This window comes from Triturus cristatus, chromosome 2_1 (genome assembly GCF_964204655.1).
Source record: "Triturus cristatus chromosome 2_1, aTriCri1.1, whole genome shotgun sequence".
Classification (NCBI taxonomy): Eukaryota; Metazoa; Chordata; class Amphibia; order Caudata; family Salamandridae; genus Triturus; species Triturus cristatus.
The window spans coordinates 230,099,304-230,125,328 of NC_140581.1; the positions used below are offsets into that span (position 1 = coordinate 230,099,304).

General features: G+C 40.9%; 1 protein-coding gene across 4 annotated transcripts in view; it reads left to right on the plus strand.

Moving 5' to 3' along the window:
- MALT1 (MALT1 paracaspase) overlaps nt 1-26,025 on the plus strand; it is a 597,152-nt gene that overhangs the window by 351,432 nt on the left and 219,695 nt on the right. For 3 of the 4 annotated variants that reach the window (XM_085630418.1, XM_085630393.1, XM_085630411.1), the window contains exons 7-8: nt 12,463-12,504; nt 19,437-19,463. In XM_085630418.1, the coding sequence (XP_085486544.1) occupies nt 12,463-12,504; nt 19,437-19,463 (69 nt within the window). The remainder of the gene's footprint in view (nt 1-12,462; nt 12,505-19,436; nt 19,464-26,025) is intronic. The other variant, XM_085630403.1, reaches the window with a different exon arrangement.

Consider the following 26,025-nt stretch of genomic DNA (forward strand, 5'->3'; position numbering starts at 1 on the left):
CTCCAAACCAGAAAACTATTGCCCGATCTCATTGCTTCCGTTCCTTTCCAATATTCTGAAAGCACATGTGAACTCAACATTAATTCACTTTCTGGAAGCCAATCACATATTTGATAGCTCACAGAACGGTTTCCGACCGCGTTACAGTACCAAGTCGGCACTGCTGGCTGTTGTAGAACAACTCAAATTCGCGCTGGATGCCGGCAGAACCTCCGCGTTGCTGCTGGATCTGAGCACGGCATTTGACACGGTCTCCCACAAAATCCTGCTCCCCATCTGGAGGAGATAGGAGTTGGAAATAAAGCCTTATCGTGGTTCTCCTCCTTCTTGGCCGACAGGACTTTCCAAGTGACATCCCCCTCCTTTTTCCTCCCATGTCCTCCCACTCCGCTGCGGGGTCCCTCAGGGCTCTGCACTGAGCCCTATGCTCTTCAATATATATATGAGCCCTCAGGCACGGATGGCCAATGCACGAGGAATCTGTTTGGTGTCATACTCTGACAACACCCAACTGGTGATTACCCTGTCCAATAATCCCAGCTAAGATGGAACAAAATTTAAAGAAATCTCAGCCATCGCAGAATGGATGACAGCCAATTTTCTGCAATTGAACTCCGCCAAATCAGAGATTCTTCTGGTTGGCAAAGATTCCCATCTGTGGACTAAAGAATGGTGGCCCCCGGCACTTGGTGACCCCCCTGCCCCTAAACCCGCAGTGAAAAATTTGGGTTTCATACTTGACAAACACCTTAATCTTGAAACGCATGCCAAATCACTGGCCGGTAAGTGCTTTGGAATTTTGCGTGGCCTCAGACCGATTCTTGGCCTATTTGATGCCCAAACGCGTCAATTGATTATTCAAGCCTCTATACTGGCTCGATTGGACTACTGTAATGTGCTTCTTCTTGGCTTCAATAAATCCGTGTTGAACTGACTGCAGTATGTCCAGAACGCTGCAGCACGTGCCATCTTTGCCCTCCCCAAGTTCAGCCATGTCTCAAATCTCCTACACCGCTTACATTGGCTGCCCCTCGAATGGCATGTTTACTTCAAGGCGCTCTGTATTTCGCACAAGATACTGACAGGGATTGGCCCAGACATTCTAGACGATCTGTGTACCCTCTACGCTCCACCGTGAGCAATGCACTCGGCTAATTTTCTTCTTGCACGGATTCCTCGCATACGCAGGACTAGATCTGGCGGCCGCTCCTTTAGACGTCTGGCCCCGCCTTATGGAACTCCCTTCCCCTACACATCCACAGTAACCCCTACCATCAGGCCTTCAGACGTCTTGTGAAGACCTGGCTCTTCTCTTAGGTCTAACCCCCAGGTCTGGTCCACCGCTTAGTCTTGCTCCAGCGCTGGGATGCCTCTTTGCCGAGGCAGTCATGCGCTCTACAAGTATTCTAATCTAATCTAATCTATGTAAGACAGAGAATTTTGGGAGTTCGTTATCAAATTTAGATCTTCCAAATGAATCATTGCCTCCCTTTTCAAAGCTTTTTTGCTGATGGTTGATAAAATATCAGGTTTGTCAAAATAATCGGGATGAGCCATATCAACAAAAAACCACTGTAAATAAGCTAACCATGGAATGCTGTTGTAAGTGGTTGATTTAAGGCAGTCAGCTATTATTGCTTGATTAAGGGATGTAAATTCTGAAGTCTAAATCTTGTGCCACAATAGAATTGGTTCCAGCCTAATTAAATTTGTAGGGAGAGGGGCACCAAGTTCAGAATGAAGTACATATACTGCCGTACTTGTAGGGACTGTTAAGAGATTTCAAAAAAAGTCATTCTCAATTACTTGCATCTCTGTGCAGTTCTTTTGTCCCCAAATGCCCGCTTCGTACAGTGCTATGCTGATGCATTTCGCTATATATATCTTCATCATAATATTGGGCTACTACCCAGTCTTCTTGCAAAGTCTCTAAGGGCCCAGCAGGCCTTACTATAGCAGATTTTTCTATTCTCGACCGCCCTATTCCATGACCCATCTTTGTCGAACAGGACTCCCAGGTAGGAAAAAGTGTTGATGGAGCTGATCTTTATTCCATCTATTGTTATGTTTCTGCATTTTACACTACTTTTACCACACTTCATTAAGAAGGTTTTTGATTGATTCACTCGGAGAACCAATTTGTTCATGTAATCGACAAAGTTAGTCAGGAGCGTCTGTAGGGCCATTGGGGTGCGGGCCATGAGGACTGCATCATCGGCGTAGAGAAGGGCCGGGACAGGGCGCGATCCTATTTGTGGAAGATTTTTACAGGCAGCCACATGTTCCTCCTCCACACTGTTTATGTATAGGGAGAACAAGAAAGGGGCCAACACGCAACCCTGTCTCACCCCACTCTCCACGCCGAAATCTCTATTGCATTCCCCCCCCCCCCCCCCGGCACCGTAGTATCTGACCTTCGCTCTACAGCCCGTATATAAATCCCTTTGGAAACTAATAACCGGGCTTTCTACCCCATGTCTTTCAATATTAGCCATAGCTTTGCGTGAATTACACAGTCAAACGCCGATGAAAGGTCGACGTAGGCTAAATAGATCTTCCCCTTTTTAATGTGGGTATATTTGTCAATAAGCATGTTTAGGTTGAGGCTTTGCTCTATTGTCCCAACCCCAGGTCGAAAGCCATATTGCAGGTCGGACAATTTATTATGGGTATCCACCCACAATTGTAGTGTCTCCGGATAATACGCCCCGCTATTTTTGCTAGGTAGTCAATCAGTGAGATTGGTCTGTAGCACGCTGGGTTTACACGATCTCCCTTTTTATTATAGATTGGTACAATGATTGATTCTCCACACCAGGGTATAAAGCCTGATATGCAACATGCCTTTAATACTTGTGTCAACAGTGGTCCCCAAAGGCTGATGTTATCCTTATATAAATCCACTGGGACTGCATCTGGCCCTGGTGCTTTTCTACTTTTACAGGATTGAATCGCTTTATTAACTTCCTCCAAGGAGAACTGAGGAATGGAGGAGGTTTGGGAGATAGGTGCTTTCTCAGTGATAGTTTGTCCCTGATCACATTGGTTTACTGTGACGGGTACCGAGTAAATACCAGCAAAATGCTTAATCCATTCCTCCTGCAGGATAGCGGTCTCGTTTTTAGGGAACACCTCTGTATTCCATGGGGAGGAATTGATTATCTTCCAAAAGGATCTCTCATCCTTGCTTGCACCAGCCTCCTGTAGGGTCTCCCAAGCCATCTCTCTTAAGTGCTTTTTTCTTTTCTTTACTGCCTGTTTATATTCTACTCTAGCTTGATGAACCTCGCTATTACATCTCGGTGTTTTATGTAATACGTCCTTCAGGCGTTACAATGTACAGATACACACCCACTGTTTCCCTACCACATGTTCATCAACACAGTATTGAACAATCGGGATAATAAACCACACAACGGCTATAGAAACTTTAACACTTCATAGCCAACTATAACTAACCTGCCATCGTGTAACTTAACCATACGAGAAATGCTATATGTCAAACATCCCTTATTAAATAGAATCACTAAACAAAGACACTGAGTAATGGTATATTAAGCATGACAGATATACCATAATGCACCCTACACACAAAAATAGTGTTACAAGCCCATAAATCCATCTAAAAATATAATCGTACTATCTATCTATATAACTAATATGTAGACATACAATTACTATTGTTGTTAAAGAAACCAGTTCTTACAAAACAGCAAACAAGTCAAATACAAATGTATTCAGTATGTTTTCCAAAACATTACTGCAACCAAAGCACTAATTCCAAATTAACTCACTACAAAAACGTTATTCATATTGAATGTGTTAATAATAAAATCATCATTCACATCAATACCAAAATAAATAAAACTTATGTGTACAGCACTATCATATATAAATTAGGTCATTTGAGATGTCATCAGTGATGGCATAAATGATGTCAGTTAACTTGTCATCCGTCATGTCATGTAAATTTACGACCAGTGCATCGAGAGGTCATGAGTTATGTTTAGTTGACCTAAACATTATTTGCAAATTTCAGTCGTTATAGATTTTGTTTTGTAAACATAACTTTAAGCAGGGATTTTGTTTAGTGAATGAGTTTTTTCTTTTTTTAATGTAAGGTACAATAATTTGAATGCTTTATAACCATAGCTTCATTTTAGCTGAGTGTTTCAGTGAATTTAAGGGCTTTTATTAAATTTAAGATATGAAAATGAAACTATTCACATTTTCTTGTCTCAAAAATACTGAGTCGGAGGGTCCAAAGGTGATGCTGACAGCGGAGTGCCCCGCCTCCGGCTAGTCAGGTGTCCGAAAGTCCCCACGCCCAATTCCGGTAATGGCGACTCGTGAACGGCGTTAGCGGTGTCTCTCCTCTCCTCTCCTCGTCTCTTTGATTCAAAGTGCCGTCATCGTCCGGGGGGGCCTCCGGAGTGCTGCTGTGGGAACCTGGGAGAGCGAGGCTGATGCAGGCGTTCCTCGGGTGAGACCGGAGCTCAGAGCTGGCGAGCGCATGAGGCAGGGGAAACTTGAATGTTGAAATCAACGGGAGTGAGGTCGGCGCTCGTGACAGGAGATCCGAGACTGGAGCCAGGAGCCTCGAGCCAGGAGTTGTCTGCGCCGTTTCAGAGCCACACCAGCTTGGATATCGAGACAGAAGGAGTGTCTGAGTGAGTAATGACCTGCCATTGTTAAGTGCGTTTTGGAGCACTTCACTTGGACTGCACTGGCATCGGCGTCATATTATAATTACAAATACTATCCGTAATTATATGATTTAGCCTTTGCCCTTTTTTGCCAATATTTGCCTGTATTCGCTATCAGAACACTTTTAAAACGCCTTACAACGCCGTTTCTTAGCTAAGGCTTAGTAAGATCTGACTTCAAGATACCCCTGCTTGGCAAAAAAAAAAAGAAATATGGGCAAACCTCTAAAAAACAGCGGGGCAGCCAAAAACGACAACACAGCCCGTCAAAAAAAAATTAAAACTCGCTTAGCCCTAGTGAAGGAAGCAAGGCACGAGCCTGCAAGTACTCCATCCCAAGACAGCACTTTTGAGAGCTCTGAAGAGGAGCCCACTCCGGAGACATTGTTAAAAACTAAAGAACCCCAGGAGCTTCATAGGGTAGACGAACTTCAGCAGTCCAGTGAGTCCGGTAGCGCAGGTACAGCCGCAGATGTTCCTAATGATAAAAATAGCCTTTCTAAGCAATTTCCGCTATTTTTCAAAAAAGCAACCTTGCCATCGCCGGTCTCCAACCCTAGTCCACCAATAAGGACCACAACCAAAGGCAATTCAACGGACTGGGGCCAGACAACGGAACCATTAGGTATCCTACCCGCAAGACAGGAGCTATCTCCAGAGTATCGTTCAATAGCAGGGGGGGACTTGGATCCCGCTCAAGCGCAAAGAAGAGAACAAAAGCCGAATCGTGCACAAGAAAAAGACCAAAACCTAAATCAGGTCACTAACATGCATACGGGCCGCGAGACGTCGACTCCAACAGCTGTTGAAAAATCAAATGGAGGCTTACTAACCGCAATTGCCCCACACCACGATTCCTTGGGGCCAGAATATCCATTCGTAGCTCCTGTCCCTGCTTTGGTATCAGTACCAATACCAGTCCCAGCTCAAGGGGAGATCTCATCTCCGACTACATCCCCCAAAGCTACCGAGTCTACAGCTGCTCAGCTTAATTCCATCTTAAGCTTTGAGAAATGTGAGAACAGCGATGCAAGACAATTAGACATCAAAGACCTTCTTAATCTGATTCTAGATGAAATTCGCAAAATGAAGAGGGCCCAGAAAATTGAGACCGCCTCACTCCACCAACGTTTGGGGAAAATCGAAGAGGCGATGCAGGGCTTCCCCATCAGACTCCAGGAAGCAGAAGCCAGAGTCTCTCTTCTCGAGGATCAGATTACCTCGGTGTCTAAAGAGATGAAAGCAGCTACGATCAAAGAGAGACATCTCGAAAACAAGCTTGAGGAGCTCGAAAATCACTCACGGAGGTCAAATTTGCGGATAGTTGGAGTTCCAGAAGGAATTGAACAGTCTCAGCCTATGCAATGGGTGGAATCTTTTATTAAACAAACTGTTCTCCCGGAATTTGAAGGAGACCTCACTGTCGCAAGGGCTCACCGAGTACCAGCACAACCTTTTCCGAACTCTCCAATTCCACGAACAATTTTGGTGAACTTTATGGACTTCCGAGTAAAAGAGAGAATCTTAACAAGAGCAATTCAGCAGAGGCAGTTCTCCTTAAATGCTACAACCAAGTGCCGAATTTTCTCTGACATGAGTGCCTCTGCTGCTCGTAAAAGAAAAGAATTTGTTAAGCTCTTACAGCTCTTTAAAACATATGGTGCCCAAGCCTCTATCTAACAGTCCAAACTAAAAGTCCTTGTCAAGGGCAAGTTCTTTTTGTTCTCAGATCTGGACGAGGCTCAGGCATTACTAAAGGAAATTTCAAAGGGAGTTTAAATTTATTTGAAAAAAAAAACCCGCTATGATCCATAATTTACAGGCAGGGTTGGGATGGGCGTGGGGATGTAGGACACTAAGGGTGTAAGGTCAAGACACCCCAGGGTTTTGTAGGGTGGGAGAAATGTGGTTAGCGGGGTCCGTAGGGATTATCCACATTGTAGTGTGGGGGGTTCTTCTCTCCTTTGGGGTGGGTGGGACAGTGGGCGTTTTGTATTCATTTTTGGCAAAGAGGGAAAAAACAGAGCAAGAGGTTTTTTTGAGTAAGGCTACAATTAGGATTTTTTTAGCTAGACAAGGTAGAGATTTGGTCATAATTAGACGCATAGATGGTTAGGGAGTCCAACAAATGTAAGATTCTATCGGCCAATGTTAACGGTATATTGAATAAAAAAAAAAATATGGCGCCTTAATCAGATGGCTAGCTTCACTGCGACCCCAAATTCTGTTTCTTCAAGAAACCCATTTAAAATCCAACTCCCCCAAATTGTTTATACCCAGAACCTTCTCGAAAGTTTTTTTTGCATCCTCAGGTTTTGCAGCTAGGGGTGTTGCAATCTATCTTTCTAATAAACTTCCCTGGGAGGTTATAGAAGTTCAAAGAGATTCGAAGGGGAGATGGATCTGGGTCGCAGTAAAGCTCTTTGGGAAGAGGCTCAATCTGGTTAACTACTATGGCCCTATAGTCGATGATGAGGGACCACTGATTCAAGTCTACAATTTATTATCTGGTGCTCCGGGACAAATAATACTCGGAGGAGATTTTAATTTTATATTAGATCCAAGTAAAGACACAACAAACAAACAGAGGGGTCAATTGAAACCGAACACTAAAAAAGCCTTGGAGACTATTATTGAGAGCTTCCAATTGGTGGATAGCTGGAGGGATAGGAATCCAGAGAAAGAATTTTTTACTTTTTATTCTCATCGCTTCCATACGGCATCTAGAATAGACTTTTTCCTTAGTTCCAGGTCTCTTCAGATCTTTGAAATAGGCATAGGTTGCAACCCTTTCTCTGACCATGCCTATATCAATTTGGAAATTAAAATCCATGAAGCAAATAGGGAGAGACCCAGGTGGCAGCTGGATCGCTTTCTTTTGCAGAATGAGGAATGGGTAAGAGGTTTTAGGATTTGGATTGGGGAATACTTCCGGATAAACTAAAACACTGCTTCTCCCTTCTCGGTTTGGGGCGGATTTAAATCGACAGCTCGGGGTATGATAATTGCATATACAACCGCCCAATCTAAAGACCGAAGGAACAAGATAGCTCAATTACAGCTAGATATTGAGCAGGAGTACGCCCTTCAACTACAGTCTCTTCCCAACAAATATCTCCAAGCTAAAACAGCATTGAAAGATTTTTTTACCGTCGAAGAGGTTTGTAACTCCCAACTCTTCCAACAGAGGGTCTATGAGGAGAGTCAGTTGATCGGCAGACTCCTGGCTAACTCTACAAGAAAAAAACAGGAATCAGCCTCAATAACAAAAATATTAGATCCCTCTACTGGTCTGGAAATAGTCGATAGCTCTAGAATTGCCCAACTTTTTCAGGATCACTATACCCGACTTTATTCCACTGAGTACAAAATACAGAATAATTCAATCGAAGAGTATGTTTCAACTCTAGTTCTCCCTCAGATATCCCCAGAATGGGCTCTCAAGCTAGAAAGTCAAGTGGAGGGAGGCGAAATTTTGGCAGCCATTAAATCAACCCCAGGATCAAAAGCTTGTGGGCAAGATGACTTTCCGATCGAGTTCTTCAAAGTGTTCGCAGAGGAATTACTTGTTCCCCTGAGAAACCTGTTTAATTTTATAAAAGAAGGATGCCAGGTCCCGTGCGAATTCAAAGAAGCGATCATAATTTCATTCGTTAAAAAAGATAAAAATCCTGATGACATGAACTCATACCGGCCTATAAGTCTTTTAAATTCCGATTATAAACTTTTTATGAAGGCCTGGGCTGATCGCATACTACCAGCTGCTCAGGAGGTCATTCACAGAGATCAAACGGGCTTTATTGCGGGTAGATCAATGGCTGCCAATACCCAATTCTTAATACAGGCATTAGAGTATATCAATATAAACCATATCCCCGCAAGTATCATAATGGTCGATGCGGAAAAGGCCTTCGACCTTGTAAACTGGAAGACTTTATTTTTTACTCTAGGTCAATTTGGGTTCCCCTCTAAGGTGGTAGGAATGCTAAACAATATCTATCAGGATGCTACAGCCAAACTCGTAATAAATGCTACCTGTGCAGGAATGATACAAATTAAGCGGGGAACGAGACAAGGCTGCCCACTTTCCCCTCTACTTTTTACTTTCTTTATAGAACCCCTGGTTTTAAGTATCCGCAATAATGCTGCTATTCATCCCCCTATCCCAGATATGTCTAAACTTAAGTTGTTTGCCGATGATATTATTTTATATCTGGCCCCTAATAGGACTAATTTCGAGGAGGTCTTGGGTGAATTCTCTCATTTTTAAAAGATAGGTGGCTACAAAATCAATGCAAATAAAACTGAAGTTCTTGCCTTGAACACGGATATCGATCCTTTCCCTAACTCTTTAAAACCACAGGCAGCCAGGACCAACCCCATAAGATATCTAGGGATCTATGTCTCCTCACAGTTTTCCCAACTTTATGATTTAAATTATGTAAGAATGAAGACAAAAGTAACGAAATTACTGGATCAATGGTCACTTCTTCCATTATCGATAGTTGGGCGTGTATCTTTGATTAAAATGTCGATACTTCCCCTTTTGATTTTTTTTATTCACGAACGTCCCTATTAAAATTAACCAGGTATTTTTTAGGGAAATAGATACACTTTTTAGGCAATTCATATGGGAGAAGAAAGCCCCCCCGAGTTAAATTGAATATCCTTCAACTACCAATAGATCAGGGGGGACTTGCACTCCCACATATTAAATCTTACTATGAAGCCGCCCTCCTTGACCTTGTATCAAGACTGTCAGGATAAAGTTCCTGCAGAGACACTTTTTTTTTTCGATAGAATGCTGTCAGAAATCAGTTCATCCACTCCAGTGTTTTTAAAGACTGCCAAACTTCCAAAGAAAAGCCGATATAAAATTTTAAAGGACTTCCTTTTTAGACTACAGGCAATTTTTAGGGACATGAATTTGACGGGTTTTCTATATCTTAAACTAAAAGAATGCGCCGGCCTCGGTCTCCAGTTACAAGCTGGTCATAATATTCTATGGGAAAACTCCGGCTTAACCCAATTGAGACATTTTATAATACAGAATAGACCAATTTCCTGGCAGGAAATATTGGCCAGGGTAGGGGCTCGTCGGAAACCGGCCTATTTTGAATACCTCCGCCTAGTCTCCTGGTTGAGAAGCTATGGAGGTATAAATGAATCTCCCAACCAGCTGTCAACTGCACTTTATGGAGCTAAACTTCGAGGGATTGGTAACTGGTACAAGCTGATCCATAAACAACTGCATCCTCCTATAATCCAGAAACATCAGGAAAAAGTACTCCGGGAAACTGACTGCAGCTTGTCCGAAAGGGAGTGGGAGTGGGTCAGCCACTCTGGTGGCAGAGCACTTCGTGCTGCAAATTACAAGAGGATGGCCTTTCTCTCTAGGTGGCTGGCCTATTTGACACCCTCTACTTTGAGTAAAAGGTTTCCCGATGTAGAAGACAGGTGTTTTCGATGCGCCAAACTTGGGGAAGGCGGATGGTACCATACCTTTTTTGTATGCCCCGGGCTGAGGTCTTTCTGGGAAGCAATCTTTTCCGACATCGAGCGTGCAATCGGGAACACCATTCCGATTGCAGTTGAGACTGCTCTATTCGGTTGTTGCAAGGGAGACTTACAATTGACTAATCCAGAAAGAATTTTTATTTTTATTGCCTGTGCGGTTGCTCGCTCTTTAATTTTGCAAAATTGGAGATCAAATGCAGCCCCCTCCCATTTGAAATGGATTAATAAAATGAAAAGGGTTAAAAAATTTGAGGAGGCTTATGCTAGGAGGGTTGGAGCTGTAAAAAAATATGAGCGAAATTGGAAGTTTTTTGAAAAATTGGAGAAGACTTAATTTTTTTTTTTTTGCACTTGCACTTTGTTCGGCAACTGTTTTTGAAACATTGGAAGTGGTGAATCGCTTTAAATCAGCTTTTTATTCTGATTATCATGATTATCATTATGTTGAATTCTTTTGACTACAATTTTTTGTAGTCTGCCTTGTCTCGCACCTGCACTTTAAATAGCTTAAAGTACTGTATTTTTGCTATTTTGCATTTGGAATACTGCACTTTTTTCTGAAGTGATCTACTATTTAGATGGGTCTCCTTCGGGAACGTATCCAGCACTTTATAGAAATTTCTAAATGTATGCCTATATATTGATCATTAGTTGTTAACGAAAAAATTTTTTTTTTTTTTTTTTCCTTTTTTTTTCTATCATAATATTAGTGTTATTATTAATGCTTAGCACTCGCACTTTAGTGGTGTTTTACATAAATGTACTCTTGCTGCTATACACTAAGCATATCGTATTTTTTATTAGTGTTTTTCTCTCATTGTACTTTACACTTCCAAGCCATACTATCTATGTAACGAACGCTAATTGTACTCTGTAATGTCTTGTTTTATCTACCTCTTGCTCTGCTTAATAAAAAAAAACCAAAAAAAAAAAAAAACCGATAGAGGGTCGAAACGTCATCGAAAATTGAAAAAGTGTAGTCCGAAGGACACTAGACCACACTCTAGGACCCTATGATTCATTCTGAAACCTTGAAGGACATCCTTTTAATTTCAATAACCAATCCTTTGTTCTAAAACCCTCACTTTAGCTTTAGTCACCTGGTTATGGTCACTTCACTGGGGTCACATGAGTCACATGTTTTTTTCTCTCCATAAATATGTAAATAGTGTCAATACACAGTGGAAGTTATGAATGTATAGTTTTTTATTACCACAATTTGTAGTTGCAAATAAAGAGCACTCTCTTCGGCTGAAGTGAGTGTTGAATAAGAAAAAAAAAAAAAATCAAAAATACTGAGTCAGAATCACCAAATCTTTGGTCATGATGAGCCTGTTTTATTGCAATATTATTAAACTCAAGAACCGGACCCATAAATCCATGAGTTATCCTCTGGGCCTGGGTGCTGTTTGGTTTAGGGAGATTTAGGTCATCTGATTCGCTCAGAGTATGTTACAGTCTCCTCTATCCTGTGTCAAAATACTAGATGACTGGAAAGTTGGTACCCTGTGAGCAAATGACCCTGTACATTTATTTTGAAAACCTTGTTCTATATTTCAAGTGTGTTAGATTTATACATACCATGTAGAAATTAAAGTTTTTAACTTACACTGTCTGTCTGATTCTTTACTATTTTCTATATGCTTTAAAGAAAAATACATCTCAACAAACCAATATAGTTTCTGTCCTACTAAAGGAAAACAAACACAAAGCAAACTGCAGGGTAGAATTTGTTAATAGTACCTGTATCTCATTTAAGTGTTGGATCCTTCAAACATTTCTGTTACTGCGTTTTGTCGCTCTATATCTCATTTTCTAAAATTATAGAACACTTGAGACCAAAATAGCTGTATTAGCTGTTCTTTCAGTAAGAGTGTGTCACATTCCTTACAAATCTGTCATCTGATCACATCTGCTCAAATCTGACTTTGGTCCAGCTCTGTTTTCTTTTAAAGGCCATCCGGACTGAGCATGCTATGAGTTGTAGTTTCCCTTGCACTTTACTTGTCTTTGCCTACAGATTCCAGCATGCGTAGCATTCTTTATTGAAAATCCAGAACTGTTGAAAGTCGCTCTCATGACATGAAGCAGCTGCCAGCCTTGAAAGCATAGTAATAGTAAACGGAACATAAATACTGCAATACACTGAATGCTACAATACATCACAATTTATTTTTGTTAACTCTTTGGTACCATTTCCAATAAATCATTTTAAATGTTTTTTTCTTTTAACGCTAAGAGGGCCACACAAATGCAAGAGCAGCAGTGGAGACCAGCGAAGGTAGTGTAACTCTGCGGCCTGTGGTATGCTCGTGGGCTTTCCATGCTGGCAGCTTTTGGGAAATGGCTTGCATTGAATGAGGTATAGATTTGTGTTACTTTTGCACATGAAGTATTGTAAACCAAAAGCATACTGGATAATAGCAAGTTGCTTGGTATAAAGTTACTTTTTAAAACTCAAGTACAGTTCCTCACACTTTATTTTTATTATTTATTTTTATTTTGTTTGGCTAACATGCACAGCTGGGACCAACCATGTGTAGCTGTATCTTACGTTTCAAGCAAATAATCATGCCATGTATGTCTATACAGGTTCACCTGAACCACATGGATTAAAATGGCATGGTTATTTGGAGCTGGTTATGGTGCTTTGCTTGCATTTAATATCTACATTTTTAAAGCAAATGTATAACTGTGTATGTGTATTTGTGTGAGTTATCTCTGGGTATGTGACTTGTAAGTTCTCAGCTGGATTGGCAGGGGCTCAATTCACAAATGTCTTGTAGAAAAGTTCTAAATTGAAGTCTATGACTTATGAACTTTTCTACTCTTTGATGGCTTATCAATCAATCGGGGGTTTTATAAAGCGCGCTACTCACCCGTTAGGAACTGCAGAGACCCTTTACTGTATGTGTGTAAACTTGCACATGCAGAACATTTCCATGCCACCTCCTCCTTCATGTGTAGCCCATTTGTTATCTGCATCACAATCAGTCTGCTAACATAGCCCTAGTGGAAATGTGCATTTGCAATTATTTTCATTTGACTTTTATTTCACATTTTGTAATACTTGAAACAGACTACTGCCTGCTGGGCTCTAACAGAGTACCTTAGAGCAGTTGGATTAGGGGTTCCGTGTTTAGAGGGATCTCTCCCATTGGTAAAACAAGACTTTAAGATAATATTTCCAGTACTGATCAATATATGTTCTGTGTCATGTAACTAAAACTTATGTACAGTACATGTCCAGAATGGAGATTAGCTTCACATGTTAGGGGCATTAAGAAAGCTTTCAGTGCAATAAGATGAGACCTACTTTGAAAAGAAACAGATCAGTTGCTGAAGGAAAAGAACTTACAAAACTGATTTTGACATTACAATCAAACAAATTGGGGTTGGCTAGGCCCAACAGGTAAGAAAAGTTAATATCAGAATAAAACCTGTAAGAAACTGGGTTACTGGTTGGGGGCTTGGTAGATCCCGCGCAAAGAATGTGTTGCACAGCTGAGGTAATGTGTTCGCTCAGAGGAGCTGCGATGCGAGGTCCTGCGTTGTCTTTGCAAATCCCGTCAATGAGGGCCAGCAACGCGAAGTCCGGCATCGAGGATGCATCGTGCAGTTGAGGCAATGTGTCTGTTCTGAAGAGCTGTTAAGCTGAGTTGCGAAAACCTGCTTTGTCGTTGAGGCTGCCAAGCACGAGAGATTTGCGATGTGACGGTCTGTGTCAGGAAAGCTTCACACAGCGACTTTTCTGATGCGGGCTGCGAGGTTGATGTGGAGTCCTTCTACTGAGAGAACTCTCTCAGCAGAGTGGTGATGCTCGATTTTGCGCTGCGCAGCAGAGGAGATGAATCAGTTCTGCTGGGTCACCAGATGTGCTGGCAGATCACCTTCAGGACCCACTTCCAAGAGTCCAAGCCCGAGGTAGCACTGCTTGGTAGGGTAGGACTCACAAGTTGCAGAGTCAAGGTGCTGGGTTCAAGGTTGTTGGAGCCTTCTGTCCCACCGGGGTCCAGTCAGCAGCCAGACAACTAGCCCTAGGAGTCAGTCTGGGGTGCTGGGTTCAACAGATGCAGATCCAGTTGTTCTCACCCAGGCAAAAGGGAAGCGGCGAGCTGGTCAGCACAGTAGGGCAGCAGTCCTTCAGAGCAGCAGCCACCCTTCCTGGCAGGGCATTCACGGATCCAGAAGTGTACTGAAGGGTTGGTGTTTGAGGTCAAATATTTATACCTGCGCCTTCCTTTGAGGTGGGAGAAGCTTCTAGAGGTTTCCCTTTGAAGTTCACAGGCTTCCTACCTCCCATGCCCTGGCCCCAGACAGGGTACACAGCCCTTTGTGTGGAAGGACAGAGCCTATTCAAGTGGACGTTAGGCTGTATCCAGCTCCACCCTCCCATCCTGCCGTTGATGTGCCCATCTAGGCTATTGTGTGTGGCTGTCTATGAGGAATACATACAGCATATCGGTCAGCTACACCCTCTAATGTGACCACTAGACAGGCTGCAGGCACTAAATGGCTGAGCCATTATGAACCATAAAAGAGGATTTTGCATTACAATTCCAAAGACACTAAACATGAACTGGTTACCTGTGTGCCTATTTGGAAGGTGCAGCTTATTAAATGTAAGATAACTCAGATGTTATTCTATGCGAGAGGTAGGCCTTTCTGTAGTGAAAAATGAATATAAGGGTTTTTCACTAGCAGGACATGTAAAACTTCAAATTAAATATCCTACTTTTTAAATAAATTGCACCAATGCCCTATGGGATGCTTAGGGCGTCCCCAAGGGATAACTTATATATATTAAAAAGGAAGGGTTGGGCCTGGCAAAAGGTTTATTTTGACAGGTCGAAATGGCAATTTAAAGTACCACTTTCCCAGGGGCTTACAAATAAATGAAATATGCCAATTGGAGATAAGCCAATGTTACCATGTTTTAAGGAGTGACTTCATGCACTTTAGCACTGGTTAGCAGTGGTAAAGTGCACAAAGACCTAGGGCAGCAAAAACGGAATCATCAAAAACAGTAGGGGTGAGGTCAAAAGGTTTGGGGGAACAAAGACCAGCTATATTTATAAGCGGGCCTTTTCTGCTTCCTCTATCATTTCATTTATTTTTGATGGATTTGACAAAGTGCATTGCTTAACCTCTATTGTTTCAATGAAGTTTAGGTAAAATCATTATTCAATTTCCTGGCAACAGATTTGACAAGTGCTTTCCTATGATTATTTGGATTTTTAAAATAATGAAATACTGTGAACTCGTAGCAACATTTAGGCCATCAGTATGTCAAAGTGTTCCATTCCTGGCTGGTCTCATCTTGTTTATTTCCAAGTGTTCATGTCTGTAGTTAAAACCGCAAGCAGCTTATAGAGCCTTAGCTTGTCTAGGTTAATATTGCAGAACCTAAGTGCTGGTTATTAACATGTGTTTTCCCAAATGTTTTTCTATTTTGTGCCATTTGCTTTGATATGAGATTATTAATGTCATCACTTATGGTAGAAAAGAGTGTTTCATTTGAGAGCAATCCGAGCTCAATTGTAGTTCCTAGTCCATCTATATGTTGTGTAATAGGTAAACAGATGTATGTTGATTCAATGCGCTATTTTAATATGATCTCTTCTCAGTAAAGTCTGTATTTGAGAAAATATATCAAATATGAAGTATAAGATTACAGAGAAACAACAATGACACGAGTATTAAAACACGTATCATGATCTGCATCGGAAATTGTATATGCCTTCAGTTCTTATGGAAATGAGCCTCCAAAGATTTTTTCAAAATGTGTCTCTCTCATGATCAAAGCATTTAAGGGGTTAATGGGGAAATGTGTCAAAGTCCAAGTGAATTTGTATCCAATTTAGCTTTGGACATTCTGTACATTTTCTGTGATCAATCAGCTTTTTGGTGAGTGCCTAATCTGTTAAAGAAGTTCTCCACTCTAGGACTAATCTAAAACTTAAAGAAACAGATATTAGTGCAAGAGGATGGCACGTAATGGAATCAATTTGAAATGAGCAAGAAAGAATAATCCACTAGAAATAATGGATAATGAAATATTATTAATATTAGGAAATGGAATATTTATTTTCCAAAAAGTGTATATTTTGTTTCAATTTGTAAAGGTATTGTCTTGTAGTTGTCTTCTATTTTCATTTTTACCTATCCGTCGTACTTTGCAAGCAAACTTGGAGGTGAAAGTACAGTTATGCCAGTCTACCTTCTGCCTTTTTACATCCATTGGTGTGCACACACTACCATAAATGTAAAACAGAATGATCATGTATGTAATTGTTCGTTATGACAGTATGTGAAAAAAACTGTATGTAATTGGATGTCCCTCCACTCAAATCTACCAATGTGTGCTTCAGAGCAGTTCCTTTCAAACAAGCATTGGGAAATCCTATAGTCCCGGCTTATAAATGAAAGTGCCTCCTCATTGATTGTGTGCCTGTGAAGTATTGTAGATGGGTGAGTGGGTGTGTACATGAATGAATCACTGGGTGGATGAATGGTTGCAAGAGTGAATGGATACATGAGTGAGTGCATGCATGATAAGTAATTAAGTGCTTAAACTCTCCAGTCATTGATGAGGTTCTTTCAGTTATAAGCCAATCGTACTGGATTTGCCATTGCTCGTTTAAGGCTGATGTTGTCGCTTTTGAAATGGCAGAGTTTTTCCCCAGAGTGAGACTGAGAGGGGTTCTAGTAACATTTCCAAACAAATCGCCCTTCGGTCTTGTGGTTTATGAGGGTACCAGTACCCCCTTGATTGCTGTATTGGACCATAATACACAATTACCCAATACATAATCTCACATATATTGTTTTGACTTGCTAAAGCTGTCTGAATCTGTGTTTAAAAGGAGAATCAGCTCGAATTTAAAAGCAGACTGGCTTTATGTTCACTAAGATCTAAGTAGCAAGGCCTATATTAGAGTTCAGATATTTGCTTACACACATTTTATTGCTGCTGCAGACCATGTCAAAGTAAGTTTATTTTTGTTAATAAAAACTATAATATATTGTACAGAGAGGCCGATAAAATGTTAAAATCGCAAAGTGACTGGTTACTAAAAGCGGCTTCTTTATAACTGACCATAAATGGTAATTTCGAGCGAATTTCTGTTTAAAATGCGAAATATAAAGACTCAGAATTGTATACAAATGCAAATAACAGTATGAGCACTGGCTTTTTCTTATTTTTTTAGCTTTAAAACGCAAATTTGTATAGGGATAATACAGCAAAAATGTTGCTACAGAATTCATAGAGGAATACAGTAGAAATAAAATGTAAACTAAGATCATCAAGCTCAGAATAGCTTTTATTAGTACTCGTCAAAGTGCATGTGTCAAGATATGACATTTGGGTGATCTCCATAGCTGTACATTTATTTACATATACAACGGCATTGGAAATAAGTTATTAGGCAATACTGCATTAGGGAGAGCAAAAGTGTAGATATTATCTATTTAGAATGTTTATCATAACATTTCCCAGTGTCTCTTTTGGTGCACCCTTATACCAATATAAAGTGCAGAGATGTATGTGCCGTCTTGCTTAAGGTTTCTGAAGACCTTATTTTCATTTAGTTATTTTTTTTAGTGATTTGCACTGAAATGTGGCTTTTATTTCTTTATTATTGTCCTATTCGTATTTATTATTTTATTGCACACACGTATCGATCCACAATTAACACATTACAACTATTTTGTTATGCCTATTGATCACACCATTATATCTCCATTATGCATCTATTTACTTTCGATTGTGCTTATTTAGTAAATTTTTCTATCATACATATCAATAAGCTGTCTTAATATTTAACCTCATCGTAGGAGGTGATATTGTCCTCTGAATCTGTTGTGATTTTAATACCTCTCCCTGTTCTAAATTCTTATTGTCTGTCATATAGATTGTTAATTGAGTTCACAAAGTCTTGCACTTGGCAAGTTGCATCTCCTTCCAAGATATTAGTGAGAAATAATAGATTTGATATGTTAAGCATATGCTGGGGTGTGTGGGTCAGCCGGTGGTTTCTCCAGTAGTGGGTTTAATAGTGTATATAGGTATTTGAAAATGTTAATGAAACTGTTGATGTCTAACATAATCATAATGCCATTTCTCTCTCTTATTCACTCTTAACACACATACATTTTGCTTATCACAGACCTGTCAACCTCCAAATAAAACACACTGTGTGAGAGGAGAGAACGGGAGGGGAGGGGCACTGAGACCATCACTGGACTAGCTATAAACCTGATTCTAAAGTGGCATGGTGTATGAGAGGGGGCAGAACTTTGTGGGTACCTGCTGTGAGCCACGCTAATCCCCTTAAACAAATAACAAACCAAGGCTTCAAAGGCAGCCGCTGTGGTCCCGGAGAGGTTGCAAAACAATGATGGACATCACCTGTGCTCAGCCTTACACAGAATTGAGCTGGAAAAACTCTCTGCGGGAGTTTTCAATGCACATTGTCTGGCACTGTGTGATATCAGCTCCTCATTGGGTGACCATGTGAAAGGAGCTGATATCATGTGACACATGATGGTGCCGTGTGAGTTGACATTTGCTACCGCAACCTCTATTACATTTGATAATTGAGAGAGAAAAACTAACAATAGAAATAAAGCACGGACAGAAGTATGTTCTTTACATTTGAGGGACACTTGAATTACCTTATTTATTACTTTATTTTATAATCCAACTAGTAAAAAAGCAAATAATGTAGATAACTTATTGATACAATGCTTGCAATTTAAAGACATTCGGCTACCTGCAGTGGGAATTAAATGAATTGCAGTTATTTAGAATTTAACATTATTCTATGCAGAGTTATTTGTGTATGCTGTTTGTGTCTTGAGCAAAAATTATCATCTGATTGACACACTGATCGCGCAGAGAGAGGTGCAAGTCTGGAATTAAAAAGTAGAGCTAACAGATGACATTTATAATACTTATGTAGATTTGCTAATTTTTATTTTGTGAACAGGGGGTCTGTCATATGTAGTATTTAAGATCATACATGTTAATCTGATTGTACCTAAAGTGTTGAAAAAGTTACCATCCACCATCATTCTGCTTGCTTGCGTTTTTTACATTTGTTATGGCACCTGGAATAATTGTCTTGCTTTGTGTGGTTTCTTTGGTTATTTAATGTACCCCATGGTCATATTATGGGAAATATAGTTTCTCTTTTTGTGTTTTGATAGATGAATTGACCTACTTCACAAAGATTGGTAAGTAATAAGTTTACAAAATTACTGTGACTCTTCGCAAGGCAATTGAGACCTATCACACTTGTATTTCTGCCTCTGTTAAAGCGATTTCCAACTACATGCAGTATTGCCTTTACCAACCGGACAGAAGTTTGTGCACTCACAATTTTCGAACTGCCAAAAATAAAAAAAATATATATTTATATGGCCCTTTTCAGGGAATTGAAGTTTAGTGCATCCTTTATTTTTTATACATAAAAATGTCTCCTGTGCACAAAAGCTGGATCAGACCATTGTTAAATGATTTCTTAGTTGTTAAAGGCAACTAAGAAAAAAAATGGATGCTTCAGTTTTTAAAGGTGAAGCTCATCAGCATACCAGTGAACATTTTCCACACAGAAAATTCTAAAAATATATAAAAATACGCAATGTCTGGTATTCACTTGGTATATTCATGTACGATAAATACAACACATGGAACACTCACCATTATCACACAGTAGTCTCTTTAAATTTACTTTTTTTGAAAGCTCCTTCTCTACTGAAAGTAGCATATAGAACCTCAGTAGATGACCTTATAGTAGCACCGCATCCTTGGGTTTTTTGTAAGCAGGTCCTTGGTCAGTTGACCTAGGTTGTGCACCTAAAGTGTGGATCTATGTAATCTTATATGGTTTAGGTAGGACTGCCAGTACAGAAAGTGTGGAAGGGACCACAAACCTGTGGACTGGCAATTCAAGATCTTCTTCAGACCATCTGGAGATCCTGTTATCAACTGTCTGGTTATGAGACTCCTAGTGTGGATACTAAGTTTAAGAACTATTTGGAAATCTGGGTGCCTGTATTGTTCTTGCATTGCCAGTATACAGTTATGACTTTGCAAGAATTGCCTGAGGATTTCAGATTGTACAGCATGCTAGTGGGACAAGACACAAACATTACAGAACTTTCTCAGGCTAAGTGGACTAACAGTTTAGGGACTATTCTGACCCTTTACAGTCCAAACATCTCTCTGGATAGATTCTAAAGGACTGTCAGTGGAACATTCCAAATAAGAACTTTGAAAAATTGCAGTCTTCTGAGTAGATGAGGGTTGTCTGATAATTTGTCTCACAACAGACACGTTGTGTAGGAACTGTTCCGCAACCCTGACTTATGCAGTATACCTAGATCATTGGAAAGTTCTTGTGATGTTGCTTAATAGACCAAGCATTTCAAGGACTTTTTTTTTTGCGAGTCTAAAGCCCTCCAGGGTTAGGGCTTCATGAAGAAGTATAGCAGTTGTTTGGAAACAAGAATTGCCTGTAATCTGAGCTTGCAAAGATGACCAGCTTTACTAGTACTGTTCATATGATCGAAATAGTGACTGAAGCAGAATGGTGACTAAGGTGTGATTCTCAGTACTTCATGGTGCCTGATTCTGATCCGCTGAGTTAAACTTATTCATCTAGGATGGAGAAATTCAAAATGATGACGTTGGCTTCGGTATTGTACAATGAGGACTGGATTGCATTCTTGGATTTGCAGGAAACACACTTTCATGTAACAGTCTTTCAGTCGTACAGGAAATACCTCAGATTTGTGCTGGGCCTTCTTTTTGCTCTTACATCAGATTCTCTGCTTTTACCAAAGGTCAGGGCCCATCTTCACAGGTCAGTAATTCATGTATACTTCAACAACTCTCCACAACTAGTATCTGCCCACTTGCAAAGCAAAATGTCACTGCTGTTCAACCTGGGGTTTGCCATCAATATATCCAAATCCTGCCTCTAATCAACATAGAGACTGTCCTTCATTAGAAACATGCTGGAAATTGTTGTTTTGAAAGCCTTTCCTGACCCCTCAATGGGCCCTAGACATTCAAGATATTATCTGATTTTTCAACTGACAGCTGTTCTTTCATCCTCAGCAGTTTGTGGTTGATAGGCTCATTAGCCTCCTACAATTTACAGGTGACCTTCACTTGGTTGAATATGTGGAGTTTTCTACGGAATGCAGGCCTGCAGTGTGCACATCATTGGTAGTTCTCGCAGTCAGGATCTGCATTCCGAATTAGTTCTCTCGAGATTTTGAGTGGTGTTTGACAAAAACCAATCCTATGTGCACCAGTACTTTTTGCTTTGTCCCCAACCATTGGTGACAATGGTAGGAGATGCATCATCCCTCAGCCGGGGCAGTAGCCTGGATAAGGTAAAAATCCAGGGTGTCTGGTCTTTATTGGAGCAACACTGCCACATAAACCTGTTGAGACTCTGTACCATACAGTGGGCTCTGAATGATGTATTTCTACTGTTAAGCAGGGCTAAATGTAGCCTTGTACTCACTGACACCATGATCGCCATTTGCTACTGCAACAGTGAAGGTGCCTTGGGCTCGCTGCCTCTCTGTCTAGGGGTGCTTAGGCTCTGGCTAGTGCTAATAGGATCTTACTATTGGCAAGTCCTCTAGCAGGGTTCCTCAGTGAACGAGCAGATGAGCTTAGGGGGTGTCATCTTGACTATCACAAATGGTTCCTACACCCACAAATGGTTCAATGGTTCTTCACCATGTCTGGCATGTCCTTGGTAGACCTTTTGTCCAGCTCCGAAAACAGTGTCCTGCATCTTGTGTGACTCCGATCCCTCCTCCATGTTCCTTGGGAGATGCATTCTAAAGAACGTGATTTGGAACTGAATACAGGCCTTTCTCCTGGCCCCAGATTGGGGACAAAGGGAGTGGAACCCCAGACCTCTGGCTTAGAACATCTGTATTGCACTGCAAGGGAACTCCTGTCCCAGAAAGAGAACCTTCACAATCTATACATTCATGCACCGACAATGAGTGAAACCAACTAGGAGGTTTTGACCTTTTTAGTGGAAGTGGTGGATATCATACTGGCTGTATTCAGCCCTTCCACCAAATCCATGTACTCAGGTTGGAGGGCTTGCTTTGCTATGAGGAGATGCTTGTTGAACTATTACAGGCAAAGGTTGTCTGTTATTGCTTGTCATTTGTCTTATCTTTGGCACAGCAAGGATTTCTTTTGGGAATATTTAAAGGTTACTTAACCCCTTCCATGCCCATGACGGAACGGTTCCGTCATGAGCATCGGTTGCGCTGTGCTCATGACGGAACCATTCCGTCATGGCCCCGCCCGCGCTCGAACCCTTCAGCACCGCGGGGGAATTCCCGCCGCGCTGAAGGGGTTAATGGTCCTGTTGGCCTTTTACTGCTTACCTGATCAGCCTGCATTATTCAAATCAATGTCAGTGCCTTCCTCACTCTAGGAATCTTCCTAGAAGATTTCAATAAAGGCCAAATCACTCCACTTTTTAAGAAACCTATACTAGACCCTAATGACCTGACCATCTGTCAACCCATCACTCACCTACCAGTCATTGGGAAGATCATAGCAAAAACAGTCTATGTTCAACTCCAACATCACTTTAATGCCATATATCTTCTACTTGGCTACCAGTATGTCTTCAGATCACACTGCAGCTGGAGCCTGAAACCTTACACATTATTATAGACAATGCCCTCCTGACCACAGATGAAGATGAATGACCCCTGCCTGCCTGCTGGACCTCTCAACTGCCTTTGATATAGTCAACCATCCCCCCTCTAATGCACCCTGGAGCCTTCACCAGCAATGTCCTTCACTGATTCACAGCTACTCCTCTTACCTTTTCAGCCGACCAGCCCCAAAAGATCCTTATCACCTACAGTTTCTTCCATGTTTCCATACTGTCCCCTCTCCTTTTCAAGCTGTACATGCAGTTGCTTTGGCATCTGCTCACGGATAACAGCATCAAGGTTCACCAATACACATCTCTTCTTGATAGTCTCCTCTACTTTGGACATCCAAAGCCTCAAACACCATCTGCACTTCACCGAGACCTGGATGTCCAGCACCTACCTCAAGGTCGACACAACCAAGAGACAATTCCTGTTATTTTTCAAGAACAATAAACCAGAAACTCAATTAGTGGCTAAATGACATGAACCTTGAAAGTTTTGAACCCCAACATCCACCAAATGCCAAGTCACTTGGATTCACCTTGAACACCAACCTCATCCTCAAGGAACACTTTGCCAAAAAACACAGACTGTTTGGTACCAGCTCTCTCTTCTTAAGAAATCCAAACAGTTAGTTACAGAAAATGACTTCAGAACTGCTTTTAAAGCCCTCGTATTCTCACATTTACATGGTGATAAGGCACTGATGTATGGCCTCCCAGACTCAACAATGACTCCCCTTAATGGCACCCTACATGCTGCAGCAGGTTTCATCCTGGGCCTGAAGAAATATGTTCATATCACATCCGTCTTGATAGAACCTAATTGCCTCGCCGGCCCTCATCCTCTTCAAAACCAGCTTCGTTATTTACAAGTCCATCATGACTAGCAATCCTGCTTATCTTCTGGACAAGCACACTGTTTGTTTTGCTTCTCGGCACACCTATGGCAATTACACTATTAGACTACAGACTAAGAAGAATAAAATGGAAAAACAAGGCAGCAGTCCTTTTCCATCTGTGCGCCGAGGATCAAGATCAACATCCCATCTCCATAAGGAGTCCCTTAATACTGCTCTAAATTAGGAAAGAGTAGAAGATGCAATTCTTTAAGGAACACTGCATTACACTCTATTAACTGTCCACAAACAATCTACCTCTCCTATCAATCATTGACTTTATGCTTGTCTTTGATCCTGTACAGTGCTATGCTGACTTTTGGCAAGGTTTGCATGGTAGAAATACCACATAAATACATACAAATATCCCTTTCTGATGTATTTCCTAAAAGGACTATCATATCAGTTTTCTCCTGCTCCTGTTATTATGCTGCAGTGGGACCTTAATCGGCTCTTGACCTTCTTGATGTGTTCGCCTTTCGAGCCTCTTAATAACTATTCTTCAGCTTCCAAAAATGAAAATTGTGTTCTGTATTGCAGTCACTTCTGCATAGCACTTTAGCAAGCTTCAGGTTTTGTCAATCCATCCTCCATATCCACCCTTTCTTTCACCCGGCACTATTGCATAGACTCTCGGGTTCGCAGGCAATATTGCTTTGCTTGTTATTTCCTGCAGGGCTTCTTGGTGTAAGATATCACCTCAGAACCACCTCCTCTTGGGAAGGGGAATGGTATTGTATTGATTCAGTAGGTGAGGCATTTGCTTGGTAGACTTAAACATCAGGCAAATTACTGGCTTTTAGTACATTTGCGGGGAGGAGGGGGTGGAGTCACAATGGAGGTCTGTGGTGCCACTTACCAGTGTGTAGGAGCTATGGAAGTTTTTTCCGAATTCAGCTCAGGACCTAGATGAATGAGGCAAGGACTCTGCGGGTTGATGGTATCCACCAGAAAAAACATTACTGAGGATAATTACCTGATTTTTCTGGATACATGCTGCATAGAACAAGCTGCAATAGGAACTGCTGGCCTATCTGTGCCTCAAAGACTTTGGGGTTTTGGTTCCATGTAAGAGACTATCACAAAGGCAACTGATCAGTGACCTGGATCCATTAAAGTTTCTTGTGCAACATTTCAAGAAATGTGCAGTCACCTAGCTCCAAACAACTACGTTGGTTTCACATTTCAGGGGCTAGCATTGGTTAAGGGGTGAAAACTTAATGTAGTGAATTGAAACACTGCAGAGTAGTTGAAAGATATGAAAAAGTATAACATAAAAAGTGACAAAAAGACTGCGCTTTATCTACAATTGTAGAATGTATGGCTAGTGATAAGTCTTATGTTGCCAATATACACACTAAATAGAAAGAGTATGATCTATTAATTATGTGGCTGTATGGCCTGAAGTCTAGACATGAGATGAAGGAATATCATACAACTTAATCTTGTGGAGCTGGAACTCAGAATGGTTAGCCTGCCCATTGCTTAGACTAAACAATCAGCAGTGCGTTTTTGTCAATGGAATCAATTGTGGGTGGGTCACTTTTCCATCTCAAAGTGATGTTATTTCATTGTCTGTATAGAGGCAATTTTCTGTATTATGTTTTGCAGTGTGCATAACCATACCGTTACACCCTCGGTTTTGAAACCTCTAGTAACTTAATGCAACTGTTCACCTATTGGATCGAAAAGTCTTCTATGTAATCTGCTTGCAGTAAACCCATCTCCTTCTGTGTGTTATTAAGTAACATGCATATAATAATGATTTATTAAATAATGTATTGTATTGCATTTTAGTCCAAATTACTGGTTGTACTGCTTCAAAATTGATTAAATCGTTCACGGGGCCAATGCACCTTCTATGTCTGAAAGGTTGAAATTAGAACTTTATTTTGAAAGATACCGTAAATATCCTTGAGATTTAAGTTGATGAATGGTAAACAGTTTAGTTTGCATTTTCCATTCTACAGATACTTTGTTGTAGTAGTGCCATCAGCATTGGTGTTATCCTTCATATTACTTTATTAATGGAATTAGTAATCTTAGGTACATCACTTCATTCAATTCATATGTTGATTTTAAAAGTAACACCGCCATGGTTTATATATGAAGAAATCTAACTTCTGTAAGTAAAACTGGTTAACGTAACAACTTCTACCAGTTTATTCAATTGGGTGTAACATTTTA